The sequence below is a fragment of the Pseudopipra pipra genome, chromosome 3, assembly GCF_036250125.1.
Source record: "Pseudopipra pipra isolate bDixPip1 chromosome 3, bDixPip1.hap1, whole genome shotgun sequence".
Classification (NCBI taxonomy): Eukaryota; Metazoa; Chordata; class Aves; order Passeriformes; family Pipridae; genus Pseudopipra; species Pseudopipra pipra.
The window spans coordinates 106,953,638-106,967,601 of NC_087551.1; the positions used below are offsets into that span (position 1 = coordinate 106,953,638).

The following is a 13,964-nucleotide window of genomic DNA, read 5'->3' on the forward strand; positions in this document are numbered from 1 at the left end:
GAACTAGGGAATTGGATTTTGGGGCTATCTCAAACCATGACAGGGGGTTACCATTTTTTTAATTCCAGGGGGAAAACTTTTTCCCCCACCACAACATTGAAGCTTATTGTGGTCTTCCACCGCAATCAGAAAACTAAAACATACTCTGTTTCCTAATCACACCTTTTATTTTAGAGTTCAATTGCTCTATCTACATTTACTCTCTCCAGATCAGCAGGGAATATAAAAGCAAACAATCTGGTTTATCAATATGGTGTTTTGCTGAAATGATTTCTAAATGTCTCCAAAACCCACAGACTTTGAAAAACTTTCTGGATTAGCACACAAACCTTGAATGTACTTAAAGAACAAGAGAATCAGAGGCAGGAAATCTGTTCTCTTGGTTTGTGCTGCCCATCCTTAGTGTTGCTCTTACCCATCCAGTAATGCAACTTCTCTCAGTGATGATGACATCCAAATTCATGTCAGTTTGTCACTTCTCTCTACACAATTTAACAGACATGTCATTTCTTACTGCCAACTCAATTATCTGCCCCTTTTAATAATGCCATCCTGACCCCCTCCGTCCCCAAAATCTGAACCCCTATAACTTTTTGCTTGTTCTGATGAAGATATGCACAGCCTTATCTCTGCACGGGTCCTCTCACAAATCAAATTCAAACTTACTATCCTACCAGTAAACAATTTATACTTCCTATAACCATTACAACTTTGCCCATACTGTAACTCTCTGTATATGAAATTTATAATGAAATTTGATTTCTACTTCTTATTACCTGGAGGCACAGAACATACAACCAACTGCAATGTCACACTTCAAATGCTTCTAGGTAATTAAAAAAAAAATGCAATACCAACAGATAGAAATTGTTGATTTTAATGTTTTATACATGGGTTTTTTTGCAGACAACTCACTTTATATGCCCACCTGAAAGCCAGATGCAGCATCACAACTTCACTGTGTGAATTACATAAAGTTGTATCTGACACAGTCAGTGCAGTCAGTGGAGCCTCTGGAGGGTTTCAGCAGACCTGCTGCTCGACATCTATTTTAAGGTAAGCTGAGCAGCTCTGCAGCCTCTGAACAGTAACTGCACAAGGGAGATCTCCACTGAGCACAATGGCTCCTTAGACAACTGAGGTCACAAGATTGCTGAATCTGGACAATTAAGCTGAATCTAGATATTTTCTGTGATGAGGACTGGTTTTATTCGTAAAAAGAATGTACACTGACCATACCATGAAACTGGGAATGCCCTCTGTCTCACACATTTATTCAATCAGAAATGTTCTGGTTTTTAAGAATCTTTGTTACTGAAAGATCTGCTAAATTAGGACTGGAAGAATTTAAAATGTAATTGCACAATTCTAATGTAAAATATATTTCACATTTAATGATTTTAAACAAGAATGTGAAGTTTTACCTTATATCAGCCATCCAGTACTCAAAGGAGACTACCAGAGGGCTGGAGAGCAACTTTTTACAAGGGCATGAAGCAGGAATGGATTTAAACTGAAAGAGCATAGGTTCAGATGGGATATTAAGAACAAATTCTTTACTGGGAGGCAGTGGAACAAGCTGCCCAGAGAGGCTGTGAACAGCCCCTCTATGGTGTGGTTCAAGACCAGGCTGGATGGGGCTCTGGGTAACCTGGTCTAGTGGAAGGTTCTCTGTCCACAAGGGATTGGAATGAGATGATCTGTAAGGTCCCTTCCAACCCAAACCATTCTATGATTCTATGCTTTTCTGAAAAGAGACTTAGCAACAACATTATGTGAAAAGTAACCTGAATTTCAGACACTTTCACTCTGCATGTAGAATGAGATCTGTGCCTTAAGCAATACAGAAATACAGCTCCTAAATAATTAATAAAGAAATACTTGATATATCAAAATTGAAAATAAAACAATTGCATAGTTGGGATAACATTAATGTCATCCAACATGAAGGCTGTGGCAAGGAGAAAGCAGTTTTAACAATTTAAGGACAACAGCGTGGACAAGCTCAACAATACACTCTCCCTTATTAGCTCACAGTGAAGCCAAACTACAAATATTCTCTCTGTAAAGAATATTTAAAAGCTTGAAACTCAATCTGGACCTTTACTTTCTTGTAAAACATCTCAGTCCATTGAAATAAGAATTCCACACATTTTCCTCTTGTTTATTACTTTATATGTGTTGCTCAGTGGCTGCTACCCGGGATTTGCTGAACCACATTTTGGTATGGCAATGTTATTTAGCCATCTTGACTCAATTTAGTACAGGAATAGAAAAAGGCATCTCTGGAGCAAAACTCACCTAACTCTAAATCAGGTAACTAAAATAGAGAGAGACAAATCAACATTAAAAGTTCCTACTTCTCTTTGCTAGCTATAAATGGAGCCCAAGTATCTCATCTCACTCAAATACAGACATCTAAACCAGTATGAGGATTCCCATGTAAAATGGCTTGTATTCATTTCATCATCCTATATCCTTCTGCTTCACATAAAAACAGAAATCACCAGCACATCCTGTGACTCACTACAAACCTATTTTACAATGATTGATAAAATAAATGTCTTTGTTTACACTTTGAGCTCTATTCTCTGTAAGAGTGTGGTGAGTAGAGCTGAACTCAGTTGCACACAGTTCTTATTATAGAACAGTCTGAAATATATCCAAAAGAATTCTTCTCTGGCCATCCAGGCATGTAGCAACAGATGGGATAAAGCAGCAACCTACAATGGAAACTAGATAAAAAGGTTCCTGCTTTCACCAAAAACCTCTTGGGGCTTGCAGAGGAGCAAAAAAAGTCTACAAGTACCTTCCTAACAGGACAGGCTCTTGCACTACAGAGTTTATGTATTTGACCACAAAGTAATAACAACTCTGAATCATCTGTTTAGAGGGGGGATCTTTTTATGGGTTTTAAGAGCTACTCTTGAATTAAGACAGATGCTCCAAGCCCAAAGTAAGAACTTATAAGTAACTATAAAAAACCACACAACACTCCCTCTCAAAAAAATAAAGAAGGTATAGCTAAGCCTTTGAGGCTTGTGCAAAGATGCTTATAACATCTCTGATATGCCTCACTGTTAGCACACCTTGGTGAGGTGCAGAGATACCATTTGGCAGGTGCTAGGACAGTACTTTGTTGGTTCCTCATTTTAGGAGAAAGATGCTAAAAGCTGAAGATGCTGCTGGATGAGAAGAAATAGAAATGGCAGTTACAAAATAAAACAGGCAAGAAGAACACAACAGCCAGTCAGTTCGGCAGATAGAGGTCTAAAATTTGATCACATGAGACAAAGTGCACAGTGCAGCTCCAGAGCATGCAGCAAACACCTCTCCCTTCTCTAGGCCATGTGGCATTTCACAGTGGTGCCGATCGAGGAGAGAACTTGTAGAGGTGAAAGGAATGCAGTTACCATCCATGTTATGTAACTTAACCACGTAAAATTCTTAACTTTCATATTGAAGAGAAGGGCCAGGTATACCGAAATTGTTCTTGCTCGGGTACCTGTTCCAAACACTTAGAAGTGATGCTGAACTTCAAGCTAACTATTCCCTGACACATGAACCCCTCCTTGATGAGTCAGAAGCCATGCACACTAAAAGGAGGCTCCAACCATGACAGAGGGCTTCCACTTCAAGCATGTTGTGATCTTCAAAGATGATTAAGCAGTACTTTTGTTTTACATTTCCTAATTTTGGATTCTGAATTTTAGATATTATTACTGTTGTGTCACAAATAAGAAGTTATAATAGAAAAAAAATTAATACATCCTGTTGCAGAGGAACCAGAGAACACACAACCTTTGAAGACAGCATGCTATTGTTCATTATATATGACATTATCTTGCAAAAATCTATGATACTCCTTGTTCATTTATTTTTAACAGCAAATACAGAGAAAATGCTCCAAATAAAAAATGCTAGAGGAGTTTCTTGTGTTCCAAGAATAGTGTGCCAGCATTTTAAACCAACTGAACAACATGAAGCTACAAAACTCAATTCTAAGCAGCTTATAAACATAACAGGACCGTGTTGATCTGTTACCTAATAACTCCAATATTGTAACTTTCAGCGAGTCTCTTAATCCACTGATAACATACATACCTGGCATGCCTGTAGCAAGACCTTGACCAAAAGCCAAAGCTGGATTTGCTGCTGCAGCTGCTGCAAGTGACTCTGCCTGCTGCCCTTGCTGACCCTGGTTGGGGGTAAGTGGGCGCTGAGTTGCTCCAGCACGCAGAACCTGGAAAAGGCCAATTAAAAGGTAAGGAACGTCCTTAAAAGGTAAGGAAGCAAGTCCATTATATGTTAAAAAAGGTCTAGAACAGTTGCTTTGTGTATTTGATACCTCTTAGCTCTGAATTTAATTTTGGCAATACTCCATCTTGTTTTCAAGGATATATACATATAAAGAATAAAAAGTATATATTATTTTGCTGACAAATACAACCATAAAACATCTTCCCTGCTCTGGACAGCAGGATTCATGTATGTTCCATCAATGGTAATGAGTACAAAGTAAGGAAGAAAATCTGTAAGAGTGATACATTTATGACTTACATTATTTATTAACTGAACACCTGATCCTTCTTGATAAACACATTTGTTTACATTATTTCCAGGCAATTGAATGATGTAAATCTGAATATTTCAGCGCTTGTAGTAACTTGTCTAAATAATTAACACTCCACTGCCAACAGTCCTGTAAATAATGCACCCACTAAGTTTTAAAAATTCACATAACACTCCATCACCTTGTAGCACAGGCATATTTTATTATGTTCTGACAGCGTATTTCTGGGAATCTGATGGAAAAGCAATCTAAATTCTTGCAACCACTCTGTTCCTCTTGGTTAAAATCATCTTTTTCAGGTCCAAAATAAGGGAGAAATACAATTCACAATATATCCCCACAAAGTATCTTATATGTGATTTGAATAAATTTGATATTAATTTTATAGAGATGATATACATTTAGTTATCAATGAAGGTCACTGACAAAAATGAACAGTAGGAAGAAAGATCCACCTGAATATAAAAACAGTAATGAAATCACTCTGTAATTCCATGGTATCTCAGAACCACTGCTTATATTAAATTTCTAGGAATGGCATTGAAATTAACCATACTGCTGGTAAAAAAATTAAAATATTTACATTCATTCAAGCATAAGATTAGAAAATTTGTGGTTTTCCTTTGTGAAAAAAGGCCATTTGTTTACACTGAAAGATCATATAATAGTTTAAAAATGCACCCAGAGTGACAACAGAAAATTAGCATTTTCTTAAAATTACTTAAAGAAATGGAAATTTCAACAAGTGCTTATAACAATTGCTCACTCTTGATTTACCAAGGCAAAAATAACACGGTACATTGTGATGTTGCAATACAATTATTCTCTCATAGAAAAATATGGGCAATCCTTCCTCCCCATGGAACATCAAAACTCCTGATAACAACTAATTCCCTACTTTTCAAAGAGACAGAAAAAAATGTGTAGCACTCAAGTTTCCAGCTAATTTATAAAAAAACCCCCCACAGATCAATTTTTTCCCAAGCTCAAAAGAAACAATATCCTCCTAAAATTAACAGAACGCATCTTTTCATCCCCTTATGTTAGTTTTCTAGATCAGTTTTTAACTTTACAATACTTTACTACACAGGAAGCATTACCTTCCTGTGTACAGACATACACGTAACTGCACCGCTACCTGAATTAAAGGAACTATTTTTAATGCTTATTGTTTTAAAAACTGGGGCTGTAAAATAACCTAAACATTTAGGATGCTGTAAGACAATGACAATCAGTAACGTAAGAAAACTGCACATCTGCTCTTCACAAAGAACATACCGGTTGCTGTCCCTGTTGTGCCTGGGAAGCCGCTTGCTGATTTGCTGTGGTGTTTGCTGCTGCAGCTTGCTGCTGGAATAAATTGGCTGGATACACCCCCCATGGAACACCATAATACTGAGGCGGAACCACAGCAGGACCTAAAAGAAAGCATGATTATTCCATCTATTGCAGCCAGTTAAAAAACTGTTTGTAGCATCCCTCATCGATCCACCTTCTAAATGTCGAAAGAGAAATCAGTATGGAGAAGAATGAATTCCCATATTAACTGAAAGGACGCATGAATACAAACAAGTTAATTTAAAAAATTCACACCAAACCGTATCTTCTCTATGAAAGAATAAACACCCTTTTGAGACTCAGATGACGAAGAAAAAAGTTAAAAGCATTCAGAGTTTGTATATCAAAGAACATTCAAAATCAAGTTTTCATGGTTGGAAAAAAAGATCATTTCAGACCATCACAGAATGAACAAAATTCATCCTCCTGATAGTGAGTGATATGCTGAGAATTTGATCATCTGTGATTTGTCCTTTCTTTATGCCTTTGCTTAAAAACATAACTATTGCCTTTGCCTTCCCTGCATACTACATGATGCTCTTCTGAGTGGGCACACTTAACTCTTCCAGTCTATTGATACAGAACCCATAGAAGAATAATCTCTCTATATTCACAGCATTGTACAGATAATGCATTATGTATACGTGTATTTTAGTTTTATCTACTGCCTTTCCTGTGAAACCACCAACTAGAAATACAGGGCTTTTTTTAAAAAATGTTATGCTCGAGTCTGAGCACTAGCTGGGACTTGAATATTCAGTCGTGTTGTTTCACAGCGACATCTATTCACTTTCTAAGAGATTTTCCTGGGCTTGGAGTTTATCTGTTGTTTGGGCCTTTTAGCATGCTGGACGCCATCTTTATTCTCATGCCCACCAGGAATAAGAAAACCTGAAATTAGAAAATTATTTCACCAAGTGAAAACATACCAGGAAAGGCTGTCTCATCTTTTGAAAATAATACATATTATAACGTCAGATGAAACCTCATTAAGGACAAACATTTTCAGAACAGAAAAAAAGCCCTAATTGTTGCATATAAAAGTCCAGTGGAAAGAGAAAGTCAGAATCCATATATAACAGAAACATTTTACCTCCTAGTAAAAATTTTCAAAATGGCTATATTAATTTCCTACAAGTCTCTCCTTCCTAGAAATACATTTGCAGAGAATAAACAGGATGGATTTCAGTTTCTTCTCTTTTCATTCTGTGAAAATTATGAAAGTAGAGACTAGAAAGTGTTCAGTTACCTGCTAGGGTAGCTGCTGCAGCCAATCCAGCTGCAGTGTACGGGTCAGTACCTGGAGGAGCAGCGCTGATAATGTATGGGTTTGGCACAAAAGCAGCCGGGGCCAAGCCTGCGGAGAATACGCCTGCTACAGTAATAAACAGAGTTTCATTACAGCTAACACACTTGGCAAGCATCATCATATTCAAACCAAATAACAAAGCCTATCTGCTAAAATCAGAACTGCTTGTATTTCAGCTTTTAAAAGGAGGTACAACATTACAAAATCAACACTTCTATGTCTTCTCACTAGTCCTTTCTTATTAATCCCAAGGCCAAACAGCTTTGTTTGTTGGATCTACAGACTCCAAGGAGATTTATCTCATATGTATCTACTCACTCATGTAGAAGTGGAATTTATCTTGCCCAACTTTAACTATCTAAAAGTTACACTAGTCTTGCAATGAATCTGAATCAGACAAATCATCTAGTGTCTTAAATGAATCACTAAGATAAAATGAACCACTTGCAAGAGATACAAATCTCTCCTCATTGACAATTAGGAAAAAATTCTAACCAGATAGTTTAAATCAGATACCTGGCTTTTAAAAAGCCAGTTATGAGATGATAATCTTACTTCCAAGAATCTTAATTTCATATAGGCATTGTAATGGAAGGAAACAACAGAAGAAACTCAGTCAAACAAAGCACTGCTACCCAGAGTTTCCCGTCAGTCAGGTTCACATACGTTATCCAACACTGAGTCAGAAACTGCTGCAGCAAGGACTGCACATCAAATTATGTTCCTCCTTCCAAATATTTCTTGATAGATTTCTATTAATATGCATATCAGAAGAGGCTACATTTCAAAGGGGCTAGATTTATATGACTGCTTAGTCAGCACTTCATACAAAGTAGGAGCTTCTCCAGAGTTTTGCAGTCAAAGACAGGACTTGTAGACTCCCATCTCAATCTGCCATGTCTCCAGCTCTCAGATGGCATCACTCAGCTGCATAACACTTTTCAACCTCAGCTACAGCCTGCTGATCCCTGTCTGGACAGACTTCACCATGCTGCTAAACAAGCCAGTGGGAAAACTTACCTGCCACCCTATCATAGGAGAACATGGACACATCCCCTTGCAGATACTGCTTCCTACTTCTGCCTGTCCTTCTGATCCTGAGAACTCCTCTTCCCTCAGAGAGGAAAGGGATTTGTGCATACACCTCAACAGCCCAATGGTGGAGACTAGGAAGGGCAGGAATCTTTAAGCCTGCCCCTACAGTGTCAGAATCTGAGAACCTCCCTTCCTCAAACAAGGAATTGCTTCCATGTGTGTTCCAACGTTCCTCACTCTAAACACTGACAGCTTCCCTACAGCAGAAAATAAAACTGCTGTCAATTAAATAAAGCCTTCTTGCTGAGTTGCAGCACACTAAGAACTTTATGCATTTAACTAACTCACTGAATTAGAGGGACAGAAAAGAAATGCCTGCTAAAGAATAACTCCATCACAAAGGTGCCTGCAAGAAGAAATAGCTGTCTGTTTAAAAGGTGCCATGGAATAATGACTTGATCAACACAACAACATGATTTTCAAATTCGACTATACAATGGTTTTTAACTGGATTATTAAAAATACTAAACTGCACTAGAATCTTAGAATTGCATATTTTTGGTTTTTAGCAGAGAATGCTGGTGTTTCCATCACTGCTTGTAGCAGTAATGTTTTTTTACTTTTACTCACATCAAAATTCAACTACTGTGCTACATGAGCAAATATAAATTTTATTTCTTTGTATACAACTGTTCAAAGTAGGGGAAAATTTACAACAGAAAACTTCCTCTAAGGACAGAACAGTTTCATGCAGCCATTCTGAGCAGTTTTCATGAGAACTGCTAAAATGGGCCAAGTGATCAGTACCTATATGAATCAGAATACTGTGGGTAACACCAAGAGGATTCTGTCAAAGCAACACACCCACTTTTGCCAGGGACACCTCACCTATGTGTGGCTGCTGAGCTGCAGCCAGGGCGTATTGCTGCTGCTGGGCTGCTGTCAACTGTTGAACAGTCAGAGCATTAGTCCTCTGGAAAAGCTATTGGAAAAGAAAAAAAGATGCATTTCAGTTTTCAGAAATCAGTTATAATATACTGGGATTTACTTAAAAAGAATTTTCAAACCAGGCTTCTATACTAATAAGTTAGACTTAACTAACTAGAAAATTATGCATTAAACCAGAAAACTATGCACCAATATTCTCCTAGATTAATTATACAGTTATTTGCCTTTGACTGACTCACAGACAAAAGAAAATTAAGTGCATTATATGTTTAAAAGACTGATTATCAAAAGAGGATAATGAACAACTCAAAGGATCAATTTTCAAGTCCATTACTGACCTGCTGCTGTGAATTGTAGTCAAAAAGTCCTACAGTAGCTCCTGAAGAGTCCATTTGTACCTGATTGCCAGGATAGTCAAACTGTAGAGAATCAAGACCAACTTGTTCCATGGCATCTAGATTCTGATTTTCTGGATTTGAAAATTCTTCTACCAGAGGCTTGTGGGCTGCAGGATTGGGAAGTGGACCTAATCCTTCTGTGGTGCTGGGATTGGGGCCCAAGCGTTCAGCTACTTCTGTTGGGGAGGCTTGTCGACTTCCAGGGGTACGACTGTTTAGAAGAAATTTGAGATAGACTCTTCAGTCTGAAATAATGCTGTCCATGGACAGAGTACAGCATTTCTATTTTAAAAGCACCTCTGAATTCAAGAGACCTTAAAAAGGGAATTGACAGAGTGGTTTTACCTATTTCAACCAGCATGCATTGATGGCTCAAGATGATGGGCACATTTCATTTCAAAACATAATTTTATGTATTTTTAAAAAGTTTAAGACTGTACAATCGCCAAATCACTATGAGAAAAACAAACTAAATTTCAAGGCTGTTTTGAGTCAAATGGAATAAATTGTTATCTGCAAAATTTTGGGATGGCTCTTTATTTTATTTTGGGAGTGACAGGAATTATTAGAAAATGTATTGAAGAGACATTAAAACAAAAATAAAAGGAAATGGCTAAGTGTATCTCATGCCAAAGGAGAGAAAAACACAGTAAAATTTCAACTGGAAAAGACAAATATACAATACAGCAAATATTTTTCACATCTGAAAAGCAGATATTATTTTTAACTTAAGTAAAATGAACTAATAGCTGCCTCATTTAGCATTTGACTAAAACATTTCATTTCCTACACCACTCATTTAATAGACTAAACTACAGTGATGACTGGTGGGAAAAAAGTGTTCTTAATATAACCCTGAATATTGTATACAACATTATATATACATATATATATATATATATATAATTATATATAAAAGCTGAATTGCTTTCTCATCTGCACTGGCTATATTACCCACATACCCAGAGACTACAGGAGAGTTTCTGTGCACCTAAAAATGCCTATAGGCAAACACGTGGAGTGAGATGTCAACAGATTCACATCCTAAAGATATTCCCAACTCCGTATTTGGTTAGATTTAGGGTACCTTAATTTGGAGTGGTACCTCACCTTCTGTGTCAGGCCACATTGTTTAGACTATTGATTTCTACGGGCAAAAATCTAAGTTAACTACTAGGAAAGAGTTGTGTGAGAGAATCTATGACCCCTTAACAACATTGTTGTGTTGGCAGAACTTGATTATTATATATTGTTTCTCAGGAAATGTACAAGTTGTAGTTAAGTTTGCTTTATTTGTGACCATTGGGCTCCAATACAGAATGCCACCTTGCAGGAAGAACCTACGTTTATTTCAGCAGTACAGTTTGGTGTACTGCTAATTCTAGGACAGAGACACAGCCTCAGTACTGCCTGTTATCCTTCCTCTTCAAGGCTCCTAAGGGTTGAAGTATCTGTTCCTCACTGAAGCACAAGACTAATGCAAAGAAAACTACCGGCACTTATGTATTTGCTGATACCAACACTGAAGCCTGTACAGCTAGAAATCAGCCTTTTAGTGAGTTTATTGCAACACTTCAGAATTACTTTAGAAAAAATACTTCAAAGATAAAGAAGGTACATTAGAGTTTTTTTAACCTCACGACAATTGCCTGTACCATACTGGTTACCATCTAAGGATCCTATCTAGCAACCATGTCTTGCTCCATGTACAAAACTTGAGTATGAAGCCATTTAATATTCCCTATTCTTCCCAAATGAAATACAGCATCAACAAAATGAAGAACAAAAGGAAAAAAGGCAGTTATTTCAGTACATACTTTAGTTTAAAAACGCTGCAAGTACAATAAAAATACAAGGAGGAGGACAGGACAAAGTTTCTTTGTTAATACTTATGTTTACCTAATATAGGTTGCTCCTTACATTGGTGCTGTTCTGTTGCTATAGTTAAAGTTGTGTCAATACTTCAATTATAAACCTCTGTTTGGAGAGCTAGTACCACTTTATATGGCCCACTTCAATTAGATGGCCTTTTTTTTTTTTTTTTGAGAGGTTTACTGGCTTTGGATGCTTTTTTGCACTTGTGTATTTTTTAATAATTTCTCTCTTTAAACAATACAGAAGGTATTTTGCAAACAACTATTTCAAAATTGTAATAGATACTGGTAAAGAAAAGCAGGACAATATTTATTCTGCATTTTCTACATATAATATTGAAGGTAACTTTGTTTATTGTGCATATTGCAGCATGCATCCGAAAGGAGCTAATGTGAGTTCTCTAATATGCTTGGTATTATATTATTTTCAATAATATGTCTTGAAAAACAGACTTGAAGAATCACTCCTTAGCCTCAGGTAAATACATTTTTTAAAGGGTAGGAAAAACTTACATATGGGATTCAAACATGCATTTTAATATACTTGTTCAGTAAAGAACTAATGAAAGCACAACTGTTCGGTCATGTTCACCACATTAAGATAAATTTATGAGCAGCACTCTACTTCTCTATCTTGTTAATTCTTCTGTATGACAGTTACAAATGCATCACAGTAACCCAAAAAAGAAAGGTTAGTCCTTAAAAAAATACCAAATTTAAAACGCAGTTTAGTATTAGGAAAAAAACCCAGACTGGCTGTACTGTCATATGGGAGTTCACTGTTCCAAAGCTTGAGCTTGGTCCAATCTTTTGTTCCCTACGCAAACAACCAAACCACATCACCATTCTATACTGTGAATAGGTGACATCTATGTGAATAGGGAAATACATTGTTCCACCAAAGTCAAAGATATGGTTTCTAGAAAGACTTTCGTGGGGAAATAATTAGTTGTGTTAGGCTGTGGCATCCACTAAGAAAATCAGAAGGAAAGTTAAAATTCTGGTAGGACTTACTCTCTACAACAACACTCAGATGCAAAAGTTAGAGTATTAAAAAGAAGCAGAGAGAGAAAGGGATTTATTTGACATTAAAAGGGTTAAAAGTTTTCATCTCTCCTTAATTCACCACATTTAAAAGGTACCCGTTTACTTTTAATAATAACTATGTTAAGATGAATTTGTCTCATGAGAAGTGACACACACATTAATGACATCCTAAGAAACATGTGGCACAGTGGGAAAGGGAGGACTTGAGGTGGAAAGAATCAGTCTGCAGCTGGGTAATGTTTAAAGCTGACACACAAACCAGAACTGTAATAATGCCCTTAAGAGACATGCTCGTCTTCTTGAGAAACAGTTAAAAGCTTACTTAAAATCTTTGCAATCGGCATCCATTCCATTTGGCAAACCTCTGCCATTTATTTTAGTAACATCCTCATCATCTCCTTGTTTAAGATCTCTGTTTTTGTCCTCCTCAAATGGAGAAGCCTTGCCTTTCTGATCTCCTTTCTCAGGTCCATCTGTTTCAGCATCTCTAGTGCCCTGAGGAAAAAGAATCTGTTTGATTCTGAATATTGAACAGAACACAATAGGAGCACCACAAGGTGACCTAATTCTACACTACAGTGCACGTAAACAATACAAACAGTTTGTTGTCAATGAAATTGCATTTGGTGGGTAACTTGGTCGTCAAGTTTCAACCACATGCAATTAATAACTGCCAAAATGTGAAAAGGAATGCCAAGATTTATAATGGAAGAGCTAACTCAACCTTAACTATAGCGGTGCTGTTAAAGCAGTAACACTTTGAATTAGACAAAAGTTTATTTTATACAATTAAAACATCCAGTTACAAAACAAACCCGCATGAAAACAAAGAATAGGAAGATCTAGAATAAAGCCCATCACACATTTTAAATTAAGCTATTTGCAATCTTTTTCCTTTAAATAATGTTTTTAGGAAAGCACTTTAAGACAGCTATTTAGTCAAGATTCCCAAACCACTTCCCTCTTCTGCCCCCTCCAACCAAGGAAGACAGACAAATAGCTACTACACACTTGATTCTAAAGAGAAGAGAGTTAAAAAAGAAAACAGACAAAGAGAGTAGAAAATATAACCATGTAACAGAAAGACCGTAGCAGGTAACTAAGCAAGCTTAACACACTGCATTACTTACAAAAGCTCCTTTCCTAAACCGGGAATCCAATTTATCAGCTGGAGAGGAACTTAACACATATTCTACCATGCTCACTCCAAGGCCACCACTTTCTGATCGTGGAGACAATACAGCATTTACTTCACTGTTTCCATGAAAACCCTGTCCAGGCTTTCTCTGTACCATAATAGGTTGGGACATAGAATGGTCTGTTAAAAACAAACAAATAAATAAAACTATTGTATTTTTTTAAAATACCATTTGTAATGTTTTTGCATTTCATTACAGCAGCAATATTAAACAAGATCAAAATTAAATTAAATAAAAAATTCC

The 13,964-nt window shown here is 36.8% G+C and overlaps 1 protein-coding gene across 9 annotated transcripts in view; it reads right to left on the bottom strand.

Annotated features, from left to right (window-relative positions):
- PUM2 (pumilio RNA binding family member 2) overlaps window positions 1-13,964 on the bottom strand; it is a 73,518-nt gene that overhangs the window by 29,424 nt on the left and 30,130 nt on the right. For 7 of the 9 annotated variants that reach the window (XM_064650616.1, XM_064650615.1, XM_064650619.1 and 4 more), the window contains exons 4-10: window positions 13,653-13,840; window positions 12,845-13,017; window positions 9,542-9,812; window positions 9,144-9,237; window positions 7,161-7,286; window positions 5,852-5,991; window positions 4,105-4,243 (exon numbers count right to left, since the gene is read on the bottom strand). In XM_064650616.1, the coding sequence (XP_064506686.1) occupies window positions 4,105-4,243; window positions 5,852-5,991; window positions 7,161-7,286; window positions 9,144-9,237; window positions 9,542-9,812; window positions 12,845-13,017; window positions 13,653-13,840 (1,131 nt within the window). The remainder of the gene's footprint in view (window positions 1-4,104; window positions 4,244-5,851; window positions 5,992-7,160; window positions 7,287-9,143; window positions 9,238-9,541; window positions 9,813-12,844; window positions 13,018-13,652; window positions 13,841-13,964) is intronic. The other 2 variants (XM_064650614.1, XM_064650612.1) reach the window with 1 other exon arrangement.